Source organism: Dermacentor albipictus, chromosome 1 (genome assembly GCF_038994185.2).
Source record: "Dermacentor albipictus isolate Rhodes 1998 colony chromosome 1, USDA_Dalb.pri_finalv2, whole genome shotgun sequence".
NCBI lineage: Eukaryota > Metazoa > Arthropoda > Arachnida > Ixodida > Ixodidae > Dermacentor > Dermacentor albipictus.
In genome coordinates, this window is record NC_091821.1 from 521410593 (window position 1) to 521427196 (window position 16604).

Sequence of the window (16604 nt, forward strand, 5' to 3'; positions counted from 1 at the left end):
AACTAGGCTCAATTTACAGATAAGCTAGCATCACAATCCATGATGTCCCAGCGGTGAGCTGGTATAGGAACTTGAAGAGGGCGACACCACCTGTCTCTTGCTTTTTGCACCTGTCTTTTGGTGACACGCCAAGAATGGCTTTGTTTGGTATTGCAGAAGGGTAATTGACTAATACAAAGAAAATCATTTTCCTATACAGATAAACTAGCATCTCCTCTTTTTTTTGCCCCCTTCTCTCCATGGCTGCATGATCAGCCACCTTTGACTTCAGTAAACAGTTGCAAGTAGCGCCTTATCATGCCTTTGTTCTTTCTTAGTGTGCTGTCACTATTGGCGCTTCATCTTTTGAAAGGAGGGTTACTTAGGTGCGGAAAGGAGAACGCTCTTCCTCTTTGGTTCGGGTCCGGCAAGCTGCGCGGTCATTCCACGAGTGCGCCGATCCATGCTTCTGCGAGACTGTCTCGCGAGGGCTCATTCGAACGCGGCACCATTCGCATGACCATACATGCGATTGACCAGGCATTGGGATTCAGCATGGGGCAAACATATTCGCTCGTTATCCGGTCGCGGTGAGTCGAACTTCCTAGATTTGTCGCGCGCCCATCAGCATGTTTTGTGGATAGCAACTTGGCTAGCAGGCATTAGTCTATGAAAGGTGCAATAAATGCCCTTGTGATTGTTTGCACTACTGTGTTGTTGTTCCTTTGTCCCAAGAGCACGGGTGAGAACACCACAATGTGTGCCCTATTCTAAGTTGGCATAACAACACATCAGTTTATCATGATTTGATTATTAATGGGAAAGTGCGTAACTGTGACTTGATTAGAGGGAGTTCATTCAAGGTTTGGGCATCCCATAAGCATTGGCAATAGTCTCTTAATTTTTTTCTAATTGAAGGTTTCAAATCCATGGCTGAAACAGCTATGAAAGAGTTGAAATGCTTTGTTGTTGTGGATGTGGCTATTTCGTCAGCGAGCACATTACCCTCAATGCCTCTGTACCCAGGCACCCAGCATATGACATGTTGATTACATGCATAAATAGTGCACAGAAGTGTATAAAGGTCCATAATTACAGAATTTTGATGCTTTTGTAGTGATACTAAAGCCTTGACAATGCTTAAAGTCGGTAAATATAATTGCCTTTTCCAGTTTTAATTGTTTGATGTGTTTCACAGCCGATAGTGCATAGGCTTCAGCCATAAATATACTTGTTTGTGCATGTGGAATGCCAGATTCTGGAAATGACGGACCGACTGCTGCATAAGACATGCTGGCTTGTGACTGATGCATCAGTGTAAAACTTCGGGCAGCAGTACTTCGATAAAAGTTCAAGGAAGTGCATTCGAATGCGCATCTCAGGAGCATGCTTAGTGACTTCAACAAACTACATGTCACATTCCACGAGCTGTCACTGCCACGACAGTGACAGCTTCACTGGAAGCACTCGATGGTGTTCTAGAAGTGGGACACACATTTCTTCACTTAGATTCCTCACATGCAGTGAAAAGCGCTCCCCGACTGTGGGCCGATTATAAAACAATATGACACAGAACACATAGTTTACAGCTGTGTAACAAAGATGTTCAGGACTCGAGTTTACTTTTCAGATAATATGTGAAGACAGATTATGACCTCTGTAGATGGAGCGACCCCTCGTTTGATTCCACATAGAAGCTTTCTATAGGCACAAGTCGCGACTCGGATACGTAAGCGGTTCACAGGGTTTAGGATTTTTAACCCTTTGAGGGTCAATGACATAAATACACGGCCCCGCAATAAAGTCCAAAATTGTCGATGCCGCATATTTACGGCGCTCTCTGTACGTTTAAAACACACGCCAATTTCCTAACTTTTCATTTTCCGGCATGTGCTGCCACTATGTGGGAATACAGGGAATTTTTTCCTCACGCCTCCCTTTCTCGGTTTTCATCGCACAGTTTGTTTTACAGCTAGTTTGCTACGGCGCATGTATATGTATACTACTGCGCGCGCAGCAGACAGCCATTTGGGTTTTGTTTTGGGGGCGGTTTCGGCTTCCTGTGCTCACAAAACTGATGGCTATCTTGTTACTAATTGCTCAAAGGGCGACCTTGTGTTTCTCGCTTGTTTAGTGCTCACAATGGTGCGCATAGAGAGGATGCCGCCATGCATGAGTTTCCTTTTGTTTTCTTTTTTTTTTTGGAGACTTGCAAAAACTATTTGCCTCTGGTTGGCTTAAGATGAAGATTAGCAAAAGTTTCTCACATGTTTTGCTTTCTGATGGGCGTACAACCGTGCAGTTCTCCAGAGTGCGCTCACCTATGCAGTTCGATTACGCTATGGGCATAAATATTAGTGTAAGTGCAGGAACATTCGACACTCGCGAAATATCCTCGTGCGTGCATTTCCTAAGCCTTATGTGTATAACAATGCATCAAATTTTCAAATCTTTCAAATTCATTCCTTTTTTTTATTGTTGTTATTTAGGAATAAACAGTAAATATATACTAATGCAAAACTTTTTTTCTCACTTTACGGTCACCCTAGAAAAATTACGATGATTTTTTTTCGAAATGAGTCCTTCAGAAGAATTAGAATCTGCAACAAAAAAATAAACCCTCAAAGGGTAAACGCGCTTGGCATTGCAGAATGATAGATTATAGCACCGTAGTCGAGGTGGAGAGCGGACAAGGCTCCTGTACAAGTTCAAGAGGGATTTTCGATCACGGTTGTGTGCGACAGAAATTTGAAAAGGTTCATCATTTTCAGACATTTTGCCTTCAGATGGGGAATGAAGGTATGCTTAAAGTCTAGAATTATTGCCAAGAATTTGTGTTCACTGCTCAGATAGTTCCTCTCTATTGATTGTGAGGTTTGGCACTGGTGTCATTCCTGTTTTGTTTGAGAAGAGTGTGCACACACTTTTCTGGGTGTTTATTTTAAATCTATTGGCATCTGCCCATTTAGACAATTTCTTTAATGTAAGCTGGACCTGTCGTTTGCAGATACCAATGTTATGTTATTTGAAACCTATCTGCACATCGACATACACAGAATAAAACATGGTGCATGGAATGACTGTATACAGGGAATTCATTTTTACAACAAAGAGTGTGCAGCTAAGCACACCCTCTTGCGGCCGACCAGCCTTCTGGGTGAATGTTTTAGATGAAGCATCGCCCACTCTTACATGAAACGTGCGGTTAGACAAGTAGCTTTCGACTGTGTTTAACATATTTCCATGGACCCCCATCGCAGAAAGATCTCACAGAATCCCAAAGCATCATGTTGTGTCGTACACTTTTTCTAGATCTATAAATATAGAAAGTAAAAACTGCTTGTGTATAAACGCACCTCTAACGTTTGCCTCGATGCGAATAAGGTGGTCTATCATCGACCTACCTTCTCGGAACCTCACTGGAAGGGCTCCAGTATTTTGTTATTTTCTAGGAAACAGATTAATCGCCGGTTTACCATTTTTTCATACCGTTTGCACAGGCTCTTTGTTAGCACTATTGGTCTGTAGCTGCTGGCTAAGGACAGGTGCTTGCCTTGTTTAAGTATCGGGATGAATAGGGCTTCTTTTCACAAGGGCAGGATATTCCCAGCCCCCTACACAGCATTAAAAGGGGACAGGAGTGTTTTCAGTGCTTCAGGATGCAAGTATCTAATCATTTCATACCTAATACATACATTTAAAACATATATACATACGTACAAAATACATTTCATACAGTTTCATTGCAACATGCTTCAATGTCCAGCGATTAGAAGGTGGGGAAGGTGATTCCTGTGCAGAAACCAGGTGACTTATCTAGTTCTTCTAATTACAGACCCATCATTTTGACTAGTATCCCATGTAAGCTTCTCAAGCACTTTATCTATTCTAATTGCATTTCTCGAACAAAATAACTTCTTCCATGACAGTCAGCATGGTTTTAGGAAACATTACTCGAGCGAAACTCAACTACTTCACTTTACTCACGATCTACTTTCGGCATCTGACAATGGTTCTATTATCGACTGTATGTTCCTCGATTTCCAAAAAGTTTACGACACCGTTTCTCCCCGTTTGCTTTTGCGAAAACTAAGTATACTAAATACTATTGCGTTGAATTTATTGCAGTGGATTAAATGCTTCTTATCTAACAGAACCCAGCATGTAACTGCTGTCATAACTCGCGCACTTGTTCTGTCCCATCCGGTGCACTGCAAGGCTCCGTCCTCTGTTTCTAATTTACATTAACAACCTTCCCACCTACATTAAATCAACAATCAGACTATTTGCCGACAATTGTATTCTCTACAGCATAATAGCTAACCCTTATAGCTTTTCTCAGCTTCAATCTGATCCTGGCAGCCTTACTTCTTGGTGTTCACTCTGGTTCATGAAATTGAATGTTAACAAATGCAGAATAATGAGGATTTCCCAAAGAATTGCTGACTGTACTATCCCTGTTTATTCCGTTACTAATTTTCATTTGCTATCTGTCAAGGCTTATAAATATCTAGGTGTTTATATAGATAACAATTTATCATGGAATACTCATTAACTACGCCATTAACAATGCAAACCACACTCTTGGTTTCTTGCGACGTAACTTTGCTTTGGCTCCTGTTTCCTTAAAACTTCTTTATAAAACTTTAGTCAGGTCAAAACTTGAGTACGCTTCTTCAATATGGGATCCTCACTCATCTAGATTTCACTCATCTAGACTTCGAAATCGTTCAGCTCGGTTCATTGTCGCTAATTATTCTCGCACTGCCAGTATTGCTTCAATAAAGATTTCTCTAGACCTTCCTAACTTTTCTATCAGAAGAAAGCAGGCTCGCCTGTCTCTTTCATAAAATCTTCTTTACAAATCCTCAACTGAAATGCACATTGTTCTCGCCACCTTTGTTACCTTTCATACCACGTCAACCATAACTTCAAAGCTCAAATACCGTTCTGGCAGACTAACATGTACTTTCATTCCTACGTCCCAAAGACATCATCCAAATGGAATCACCTCCCTGCCTCCATCGCCAGCAATCCTGAGCATGCATCATTCAAGACTGCCATTTTGAACACATCAATGATAAAACCTGTTAAATAAGCTATAAGCTACAGCGTTGTCGATATTGACCGAATCAATGTGATCTGGGTCTAAATGCGTGAATTTTCGAAACAGCTCCCATTTGGCTGTGTCGACTTTCCATTGGGAAATATGTGAGAAACATCCACCTTGTTCTCTTAAAGGGACACTAAAGGCAAATCCTAAGTCAAGCTAAAGTGATAGATTAGTGCTCGAGAATCTCTAAGGAGTCAATGTTATCACGAACAGAGCCTTAATAATCGAGAAATCTAGGTGAATGCAGGTCATGATTAGAGACTCCCCCGGGGCATTCAAGCACTTGCCCAATGACAAAAAGCACTCCTCAGTTAAACAGGGTGTCTACCAAGTTGACATTTCCAAATTCCCTGAGTTTTCCAGGTTTTCCCTGAGCACCTTTGCGAAATTCCCTGAATGAGTCAGATCTTTGTTTTATGTCAAGACAGGCTGACACCACGTTGCCCGATGCTGTCACTCTCTAGTAAGCATGCTGAAACAAAAAAATGACTTAATGCAGTTTGAATAGTAAGGAGTAATATATATTTTATTTAAAAAGAAAACAGAAGGAAGGTGTTAGTAAAATGCACAGCGAAAGAAATGGTAAAGTCCATTCCAAATTGAGTCGAACATTTTCAAATACGAATGAAAAGGAGATGCATACATAAGTAAATATTTTTTAATATCAGCTATTTCTATCAACTGATAGCAAGCTCATCTGTATGAGGTCCTGAACTTTGTCACAACTAAGGTTCTCTCTCAGCAGCTGGGAAGTCAACCTCAACCGTCCTGACATACTCTCAGCCCGTACACAACATCTCAGTGTCGGGTTTCACTGCGTAAACAATTTATTTTGGTTTGGATGAGGGAAACCTGTGTCTCAGCATCAGCCATCACTTAGTTTTTTTAGCTCAAGCTCATTCAAAAAGGTGGCGGCACCCTTCCTTTCCCGTTAATTCCTCAGTGCGTCGGTCCTTTCTGTTCTCATCCTCCTTCTACCACGCTTTCACCACATGGATCATCTGATCCTCTTGGTCAGTTGTACAGTCAACATTTGATTTCTTGGACTTCCGAGGGGCCGCAACAAAAAAAAAAATTGAAAAAAACGGGCAGTCTGAAAAAAATTAATGCATGTCTTTAACTGCCTTTAAGGGCTAAAATTACCACAGGCACGTCTCAAAAAGCTCTGAAGGCCTGCCAGTACGCTTTTTAGGCATATCAGGGCTTGTACTGTGACAGAAGACGACGTGCACGCATGTGTAATTAAGTAATGTATACTGTGTCCCGCGACAATTGCCCCCTTCCCACGCTTGCTATGCTTCACCGCCTAACAATAGTGTACCGAGGCGAAGCTAACTTTCGCAGACTGGCATTACGCAACGCGTTGTGCTCTGCGAGCTTCAAAGCCAATCGCTAGGATTACAAAGGCGCAGTCGGTGCCATTGGTGATAGCGGCGAATTCTTTCAATGAAAAACACGGCACCGCACGGCAAGAAGCTTAATAGCGAACATAGAAGCAGCTAGGCCTGACGTTGCCGCGGTGGTGGTTACAGATTTGCGGATTTGCCTGCGAGAGTGCCGGTTCGAGGCGGCGAGACAATCAAAATAGCGGCGGTGGCGGCTTTGATTAATGCCATTTCAGACCTGCAGTCGGGGCAATATACATTGACTATATGGAGTACGTGGAGGTGCCGCAAAACCGTGCAAATTATCGGGCATGTCCGAAAAATCGGGCGTCTAGAAAATCGGTCGTTAACTACTCTGGCAATACATCGCGCCGATGACACGGCGTCAATGACGATTCGTTGCGATTCCTCTGTTACTGGAGCCAGCATTAACACGACTTTCGTTCCCTTTCAATAAAGTTACAGCTAATTTTCCCTGATAGAAGCACAAATTCCCTGAGTTTTCCCTGAGTTTTTCCAGACTGTTCAAATTCCCTGAGAATTCCGGTTTTCCCGGTTTTCCCGGTTGGTAGACACCCTGGTTAAATTCTGTCACTAGTTCTCAACTACTTGTTGCAAAAGACAACTTCGTATTGTATTATAACATCAAATAAAATGTTACTTGTCCAGTTCCATTTGATGTGTAGAAAAAAAGAACTTATTGAAATTACTGCTGACAACGATGCGGGCGGTCGAAAGGCTCCGTTTTCACTTGAGTCCTGCGCCGCCCATGCATTTGTGTTTCAGTACTTTTCTGGTCGTGTAATGCTGCAGTGGTTTTGCAGGTTTGCTAAACTTGCACAAACTGCAAGTAGCAGAGAATTCAACTTCCATGTCATGTTGCAGGATGCCTGAACGGTCTACGCCACTTGACCAAAAAGCAGCTGCAGTGTCGAATCCGCCGCTCTGTCTTGGCCGAGTGCCGCCGTCTATCGGACGCCACCTTACCCACAGCATCAAAGGGCGGTGATGACATTTGCAACATCACCACTCGCTGGGTTGGGTGGTGGGAGATTTGAATTTCTGAAAAGCTATTCGTACCCTTCAGACAAAATTTTCTTGTAAACTAAGTCTTTTCATGGCATGAAACAAGAGTTGTGAGGTTTCAGGAAAGGTATTTAAACAGTCCACGTCAACTTAGTATTTGCCTTCAGTGTCCCTTTAAACTCAAAATTATTGGTAAGCGATCACTTCCATAGGGATACTTTAACACTCTCAATTCAAGGTGTGGCATGAGTGTACTTGATGCTATAGTTATATCTATGGATGAGTAGGTGATGTGTGCCATTTTGGCTCTTTGTTATTAAGCAAACACACACTAGATGGCAAGAGGAAGTCTTCAAATAAGTGTCCTCTTGCATCGCAGCGAGAATGTCCCCACAGTGTTGTGTGCTTTGACACTTCCAACATATGAGATTATGGAAATTCATCAATGAAGCTTTCAAAATCGGCTTTACAAAGCTCATTCCTTGGAGAAATGTATATATAGCTGATGGTAATGAGTTCAGCGAAGAGCATCGCCCTTACAGCAACTGCTTCAAGGGTTGTTCGGAGTTGTAATTGCTGGCAAGCAACACCCTTATCAACTATTAGAGCCACACCACCCAACAAGGCGGTAGCGTCGTCGCGGACTTTGCGAAACGTGGCCTGTTGCCTTAGAAGGTTTGTGTGTGTTGATTTGAGATGCGTCTCCTGGACATATAGCATCCTTGGACTATATATACGGAAGGGTTCTTTAACATTATCAAGGCTAAAAGGCTATAAAGAAGTCCCCTGTAGTTCCACTGTGATATATGTGTGTCCATAATGACAGGAGGTTTCTGCCGAGTGTTACAGAAATTAAATTTCGGTTACAGTACCCTGTGATACGCTGTTTTTCCTTTTTGGAGCAACCGAGAGAATCTCTCCACTCCTTAGGCGCTTGATGCGCCGTCTGGCTGTGAGTTGTGCCCATCGCCTCATAAGGGATGCTGGACACCTGCTCTAGCGAGCGGTTTGTTCGCAAAGGTTTTGCCCCCAGAGAAGAATACCAGTAGGCCACCAGCCCAGATGTTGATGGGCCATCCTTCACGGATGGCAGTGTAGGGCTGGCTGCATCCGTCGAGAGGCCAGTTGGAGTTGCCGCCGGACCGCTGCAAGCGGGCCGGACAGCCGCTGGAAGCCGCCGGAACGGCTTCCGGCGAGGGGCTTCCAGCGAGGGGCTTCCCGGACAGCCGGGAAGCCCCTCGCTGCCCCTTGACGCGTCACTTTGGCAAAACTATTCTTCGGCAGGTACGATACCTGCCTGCATGCCTTTTTAAGTGATATGTTCTCCTTGACTTTTATTGTCACAATTTCTGTCTCCTTCTTCCATGATTGGAAGGACCACGAGTATGCGGTGTGCTCCTCATCACAATTCACACAGTGTGCAGTGTTTTTGCAAGTTTCAGAGATGTGTTCTCGGGCACTACACTTAGCACAAGTCAATAGGCCTCAACAGTTCTGGGAACAGTGACCAAATCTTTGGCACTTCAAACATCTGACGGGGTTAGGCACGTATGGCCTGACATGGATCTTGACGTACCCGGCCTCAATGGTCTTGGGTAGCACACTTGATCCAAAGATAAGAATGATATGTTTGGTCTGAATTTCTTTTCCGTCGCACCTCATCTCAATTCGTGTTATGCTAAAGATATTGCTCATTAACCATTTTGTTATGTTAACCGTTTGTGTTTTTATGTTAACGTTTTGTTTTTTCAGTCCTTCCAAAAGTTCTTCCTCGGTGAGCTCCATCATGTCATCATCTGAGATTACACCTCAGATGGTGTTCATGGTATGGTGAGGAGTGACCATAACTGGGATTTGTCCAAAATAAACTAAATTGGGTAGCTTTTTGTACTGCTTTTTATTGCAAAGCTTTAAGAGGAGGTCACCACTGGCCAACTTCGTAGCCTAATATCTAGAAATGGCGAGATCATCCTCGCAGTCTTATCTGGTCTATCACTGTGCACTACATGGTAGCGTGGGAAATTCTCTCTTCGGTGGCCAAGAAACTTGAAAACTTCGGTGCACCCCCATTTTTGGGGCGATCTGGGAGTTGGGGAAATGAACTTGCCATGCATAGATTCTTGCTTCAGCCATAACACCAGCCACCCACCATGAAGCCGAACAAGGGGACACCGTAGAACGTGTAAAACAAGCCCTCCAGATGCCAGCTGTGTTACTGCTATAACCTAATATGATATAATCTGGTTATGTCACACTCCGTTAATCCTTGCTGACTAGAAAATTGGAAGTTAAAGAAAGTAAAGATAAGACGGGCAAGATTTAAAGTGAGAGAGAAAGACAGGTAAAAGCAACTACCAATTTCCCCCGGATGGGTCAAGCCGGGGGTGCCGTCTACATAAAGTGGAAGCCAAAGAGGTGTGTTGCCTCCACTGAGAGCCATAAAGGTCCAAACAATTGGCATCGGCTAAACCCTCCCCCAATACCCTTTTCCTCGCACACAGCTACACGCGCGAGTGTCCAAACCTCGTATGCTCGGTACGTGGCGTCGCAACACACCAGACGCCTGCTGACGCAGATGCCCCTGCAGAGTGTATCACACGTTTAATATTTAAGTCTGAGAAGATTTAACATAAAAGGCACGCGATGTCGGGTTTCATTTCATGACATTTGTTTGTGGGCGGTAATTCTCAAAATTTCGAGGAATAACTTTGGAAATAATGAGAAGAAAGGGAACTGAGGGCCCTAGTTTCTATTAATCATATCATAAGGTGTCAACAAACTAATGCACAAAGGACAACATAGGGAAAATTACTTGCACTTACTAATTAGTAATACCCCGGTCAAGTGGGCAAGTTAAGTGCACTTACGGAGAGTGCACTTGGTTTTAAGTGCACTTTCCCAAATCTAAACATCGGAAGCGGAGTGTGCTTGCAGAAGAGTGCATTCCAGTGGGAGTACATTCACGGAATGCACTTTGCTGGTCGAGTGCGTAACCTCACCGCCAGCAGTTTCAACAATACAAAATGTAATGCACAGAAAAAAGACACTGAAGTTCATACCAGCCGCTGAACAGCTTTATATCAGCTTCCAAATAATCAGAACAAAATTGGCTGATATTCTGTTCTGGAAGGATCAAATGCCACCTCGTCGAACGCCACCATCTTGTTCTGGATTGGCCAGGCATTAGTCTTGGCCGGTCTTGACTTGTAACACTGTTATGATAAAAATATTTTCGTTTTTTGTTGAGTATATATAGATTAAGATTGTTTTTTATTTATAATACAACTAAAGCAATCGCTTTTTAGAAGAACGTTTTATTTTAATCTACATTTTCGAAAAACATTTTAGTGCGAGTGCGCTATGTTTTCTCGTTTAGCACCGTGTAGCATGAAAATGTTTTATGAGGGGCACATACACAAACAACAGGTCCGAAGTTTAATGACATTTGTACAATATTATAGTCCAAAAGGCCATCATCACTTTCGCATATTTGTAAATATGGTCCTGAGAGGCTTGACCGAAAATAAATCAAGTGTTGATGTAGGCTCACACGTTCATAGTCTGTTGCTACTTTAGTCAGATCCAAACAATAAGTACCATGTTTTCCAAACTATAAGCCACGTTTCGTTTTTCTAAAATTTTAGTTGGGATGCCTTACACAACGGTGTGAGTTATACATGCATAAAACTATGGACACTGGCATAACCAATACGAGGATTTCTTTTTTCCTGAATATTCAACGCCACAGAAGCAATGCCAGGGATGTGCCCTCATTTCGTAAAAGTTATGTACAGGCCAATGACAGTGACCTAGTGATGCTGCTGGCCCAAGTCGCTTAATTTTTTTTACTGCGTTAAAAGACGAATCCTTGAATGGGTTCAAGTGAACTGCAATAAATATTGACTTTTGTGCCTGAGGAGTATTGGTTGAAGTTTTCACTCTGCTAGAATTTGTGGCTGATAAAAATTTTGTTTACGGAAATTTAGTGCCCTGCAAGGGTATGTACACCATTTTGCAATTGGTGCACAAACATGCATAATCACATTTCATCATACCAACTGAGATAAAAAAGGTACATCTTATACATTGGTGTGACTTACACCCAATTAGCAATTCTTAAAAAACTGTGCGCAACTCATGTGAAGGTGCGACTACTTATAGTCTGGAAAATATGGTAAGCACAAAAATCTGATCACAGCTTAAAACTTCAGCCTATCCTGGCAAAAATGTTGGCCAATCAATCCTAGAAAAGTTACAGCTGCATCAACGTATAACTATATACTATATATATATATATATATATATATATATAAACACAGTGAAGTAGACGCGCATATGAAGCTGTTTATTGACGGTTCGGCCGGGGTCCGGCCTTCATCAGAATACATTGCATGGGGTCAGTACAGTTAATATACATGTGCTTATCAACCAAATGAAGATACGTTAGCATGAAAAGTTAATAAAATGGGTGAACAAAATGCATCCGAATCGTTCAAAGGATAGCTGACACGTGTATAGACCGATGGCGATTGCAAACATATAATCTAAGATACAAAGCATAAAAACGTACCGAAATGAATTGTAAGAACCAATCGCCACGTGACAACAAAACGTCGATATGCACTCAATATGTGCTATGTTATCAAGCAAACACAGACACAGGAAAAGGGGAATAGCGACGTACTAGTAGAAGAAGGGACAAGTGACGGGCTACAAAGACAGGCGACTCAATTTTCCTACATATTCATTCATACCACACGCGACAGTATCAAACTTGTAGATAAGGAAGGATTCGCGGGCTTCTCTATCATAATTTGAGCGAAATCCAGATTCAAGCAACGTGACTCGCAGTTTGTCAAATGAGTGGTCAGGAAGATGTACGTGTTTTGAGATGGGCAGGTTGGGCAACGTGTTAGCGTGGGATTTATGATTGTTAAAGCGGAATCTGAAAGGCCCTTCTGTTTGTCCGATGTACCGTTTTTTGCAGAGCGTACACTCAAGCATATATATTACGTTTTTTGTGTCACAGTCGAAATCACCTTTGATTTTTAAACAAAAGTTTGAAGACGTACTAGTAACCTGTTGCGATGTGGCCATGTAGGGACATACTTTACATTGCGGTTTTCGACAAGGGTGGCATCCAATGGCATCAGGGCAGTCAGTCTTAGATGATGATGCTAGTATATCTCGAATATTTCTAGCTTTACGATATACTGCTTTAGGCGGATCAGAGAATATGTTTTTGAGGCGTTCACTTTGCATTAGAATATTGTGGCGTTTCTTTAATACATGCGAAACATTTGAGACTGACGCAGTGTGGGTTAGGACAAGATTTGCCTGGGGTGAGGGAGTCGGTTTGTTCTTAATGCAAAGAAGCGTCCTTCGGTCATGCACGTCTGCGCGTTTTATTGCATCGTCAATTAATTGAGGTGGGTAATTTTGCTTGGCTAAAGCGTTTTTTAGGGTACCACAATTCTTTTGAAACTCTGATTGCTCAGAACAAATTCTTTTAAAACGTAAGGCTTGGCTATAAGGAATGCTGGTCTTGCAATGTTTAACGTGACTGCTGTCGAAGTGTAAATATTGACATCTATCTGTCGGCTTTTTGTATAGGGCAGTAGATAGTTTATCATTTAGCACTGAAACGCTGACGTCAAGGAAGTTAATAGTAGATGCAGAATACGTGTGAGAAAATTATATAGATGGATGGGCATTGTTAAAGTCAGATATGAAAGAAAGCAGTTCCCGTTCCCCATGAGGCCAAATCAGAAAAACATCGTCAATGTAACGTTTGTAGTAAAAAGGTTTTAAGGTCCTGGTTAGCAAAAATTTATCTTCTAGCTGACCCATAAATATATTGGCGTAGTTCGGGCCAATTCGCGTACCCATAGACGTCCCACTAATTTGCACATAGTGTTGTCCTTCAAATTCGAAGTTATTTAGTTCCAAAATAAGGGCTAGCAAACTTGCCAATGTGTCGCTGTCGATGAGTTTCTCGGGTGATACACATTCGTAGCAATTGACGACTGCCATGATGCCATCAGAATGTGGAATGTTAGTATACAAAGATGCTACATCAAGTGTGACCAAAAGAGAACCTTGAGGAATAATGAGATCGATTATATCCGACAGGAAGTGGGTAGTGTCTCTTACGTAAGAGGCAAACGTAGCTGGGATATTACTAATCAGGGAATCTACGTAGCTGGACAAATTTTCTGTGACTGTACCTATACCAGAAATGATGGGACAACCTGGGTTGTTTATCTTATGTATCTTAGGTAAAAGGTAGAAACGACCAGCAACAGGACTTAGTGGAATTAGAGAATGAACCGCATTGTCAGGCACCTTTTTCTTCTTGACGAGATCTAGCACTGTGCTTTTGATCAGAGATTTATATTGCTCAGTGGGGTCATGATCAAGGCGTTTATAGAACGTCGCGTCTGCTAGCTGTCTGTGGGCCTCTGCGGCGTAATCGGACTTGTTCATTATGACAATGGCACCACCTTTGTCAGCAGGCTTAATGACGATGTCTTTGCGAGAGGAAAGGGTATCTAGTGCTTTCATTTCACTGGCGGACAAATTATGGCGGAAGGGTGCTTGTTTTTGATACAATTGCAGAACGTCTCGTTGTACTGCTTTGATATACATGTCCAAAAATCTATCACGCTGTGTGGGAGGGACCCAGTGCTTGCCAGAGGGTAACGCGTGTTTCGAATCGCTTGAATTGGAGCGGTCATGGAAGTATTCGCGCAAGCGTAAGTTACGGGCAAAATTATCCAAATCTTTCAGTAGTTGAAATTCATTATGTCCACCTGTTGCTGGACAAAAATTGAGACCACGACGTAGAACACTGCACTCCTCAGTTGTTAGCTGAATGTCAGAAATATTAACAATATTATTCAGCTCCTGATGGGCAAACCTACTAACAGAGGATGACGAAGAAGTGCCGGAGTGTACTTCTAGAGGTTTGGTTTGAAAAGGGGCAGAGTTGAATACTTTGTTCTAGCTTCCAGAAGGGCACACAACACCGTCACGGGACAGTTTCTTGGCTTTCAATGCGTAGATTTCATTCCGTTTTTTGGTTGCGAATGCCTCTAACGCGGCGGATTGGCTAGAGGACAAGTTCAAGCTCGCAGCAATTTGACTTTCTTGGTTCATGAATTTCTTACTAGAAGAACGTTAGTGATCTAACACGACACGGGTGAGTTGTAGTGAAGCATTTGTTTGTATGTTATCCCATCTAGCTATATTGCGCTCAGACATGTCCGACAGAGCTGCTTTTACAACAATACGGAGACCCTTTGGTGCAACAGCCGCAGTTAGGTAGGTATTTAGGGTATCTACATGTAGAGCATTGCGAATTCTTTTTTCTGTAACCTTCCTTAGCCTTAGAAATTCATGCGAACAAAGGTAAGAAATATTGTTACCTGGAGACACAGCCTTTAGTCAGTTTGCCGGTGCATCATCCACGGTTTTCGTGTGGGCTCTGCGAAACTCGTAGCGGGGACCTTTCGGGGAGGAACCTGTAGCGTCCTGTGCTGAAGGCGACTGTTCAGCTGACGGAGCTATCGCTGCGGCGTTCTTTGGGCGATTCTTTGAAGCAGCCATCGGTCTATACACGTGTCAGCTATCCTTTGAACGATTCGGATACATTTTGTTCACCCATTTTATTCGTTTTTCATGTTAACGTATCTTCATTTGGTTGATAAGCACATGTATATTAACTGTACTGACACCATGCAATGTATTCTGATGAAGGCCGGACCCCGGCCGAAACGTCAATAAACCGCTTCATACGCGCGTCTACTTCACTGTGAATATTTACCCGGACCCAGAACTGCTTTTTTTCTGGTATATATATATATATATATATATATATATATATATATAATACTATACTGTATACGTATAGTATACTATATAGTACAAAGTATAGCCTGTGTTGATAACTCAGCAACGCAAGCCACTAGGACTATAACAAGTACGGCAAATACTCTAGATTTAATCCTAACCACAAATCCAGAGCTAGCTACAGGTTTAACATATCTGCCAGGTATCAGTGATCATCTTCTGCTCAATTTCGCTATTAATACGCCACATCCTAAAATGAATAAAACAAAAAAACCATCCTAGATTATAAACGGCTAACTTTGCCGCTATTAATAATGAACTGTCTGCATTTATTGGTCATTTTCTTTTTAATTTCGACACATGCTCTGTTGAAGAAAATTGGCTACTGTTCAAAACGAAGGTACACCAACTATCAGACAAATATATTCCCAAGCACGTCGTCACCTCTACCCTCAAGCACCCTGGTACAATTCATCTATCAGGCGACTATCTAACAAAAAGAAATGCTTGTTCCGTTTTGCCAAACTTTCACCTTCTATTGAGCGATGGTCAACATACAAGACTGCTTCCGATACATACGTGAAAACCCTGAAACTTGCAAAGAACAACTTTTTGTCTTCTGCTTTACCATCTATTTTGAAAACAAATGTTAAAAAGTTCTGGCGCATTATACACCCTGCACACAACCCTATAATTACGTTGCAAGGTACCTCCGGCAACATAATCCCAAATAATATTTGTGCTACCGCACTGAATATAACATTCATTGGAAGCTTGTCTTCGAGCATGACAGCTGATCTTCCAGATATGCCGCACCACGGATTTTCCATTATGTGACCAATAACTATTGATGCTCCTGGCGTTGCTAAATTAATTGAATCTTTAAAAAACGATTGATCTCCAGGGTGTGATGAAATTAGTTCTAAATTCCTAAAAAGTACTTGCGCTTCCAGTTCAATTATACTAACAAAACTGTTTCAGCAGTCGCTCAATTCATCAAGCCTCCCAACGACTGGAAAATCGGGAAGGTGGTCCCACTTCACAAGTCCGGTAATAAGCACTTGCCTCAAAATTATCGTCCTATTTCACTCACTAGCACATGCTGCAAATTACTAAAACATATAATTTTGAAAAACATCGCCACCTTTTTTTATGATAACTTTTTTTTCTTCTGCACAATATGGTTTCCATCCAACATATTCCTGCGAAACGCAGTTACTGTCATTCACTGATAAATTACATTGCATTCT

The 16604-nt window shown here is 42.2% G+C and overlaps 1 protein-coding gene and 1 long non-coding RNA gene across 5 annotated transcripts in view; one reads left to right on the forward strand and one right to left on the reverse strand.

Annotated features, from left to right (window-relative positions):
* The window catches only part of LOC139054905 (heparan-sulfate 6-O-sulfotransferase 1-like), a 180664-nt gene that overhangs the window by 145839 nt on the left and 18221 nt on the right, over nt 1–16604 (reverse strand). For 3 of the 4 annotated variants that reach the window (XR_011511610.1, XM_070532638.1, XM_070532637.1), the window contains exon 2: nt 10563–10715. The exons of the other annotated variant lie outside the window; for it this stretch is intronic. Coding sequence is in view for 2 of the 3 variants with exons in the window: in XM_070532638.1 (XP_070388739.1) it covers nt 10563–10715 (153 nt within the window). In the remaining variant the exon portion in view is untranslated. The remainder of the gene's footprint in view (nt 1–10562; nt 10716–16604) is intronic. 4 annotated transcript variants of the gene reach the window in all.
* LOC139054907 (uncharacterized) overlaps nt 1–16604 on the forward strand; it is a 30739-nt gene that overhangs the window by 10034 nt on the left and 4101 nt on the right. The window lies entirely within an intron of this gene.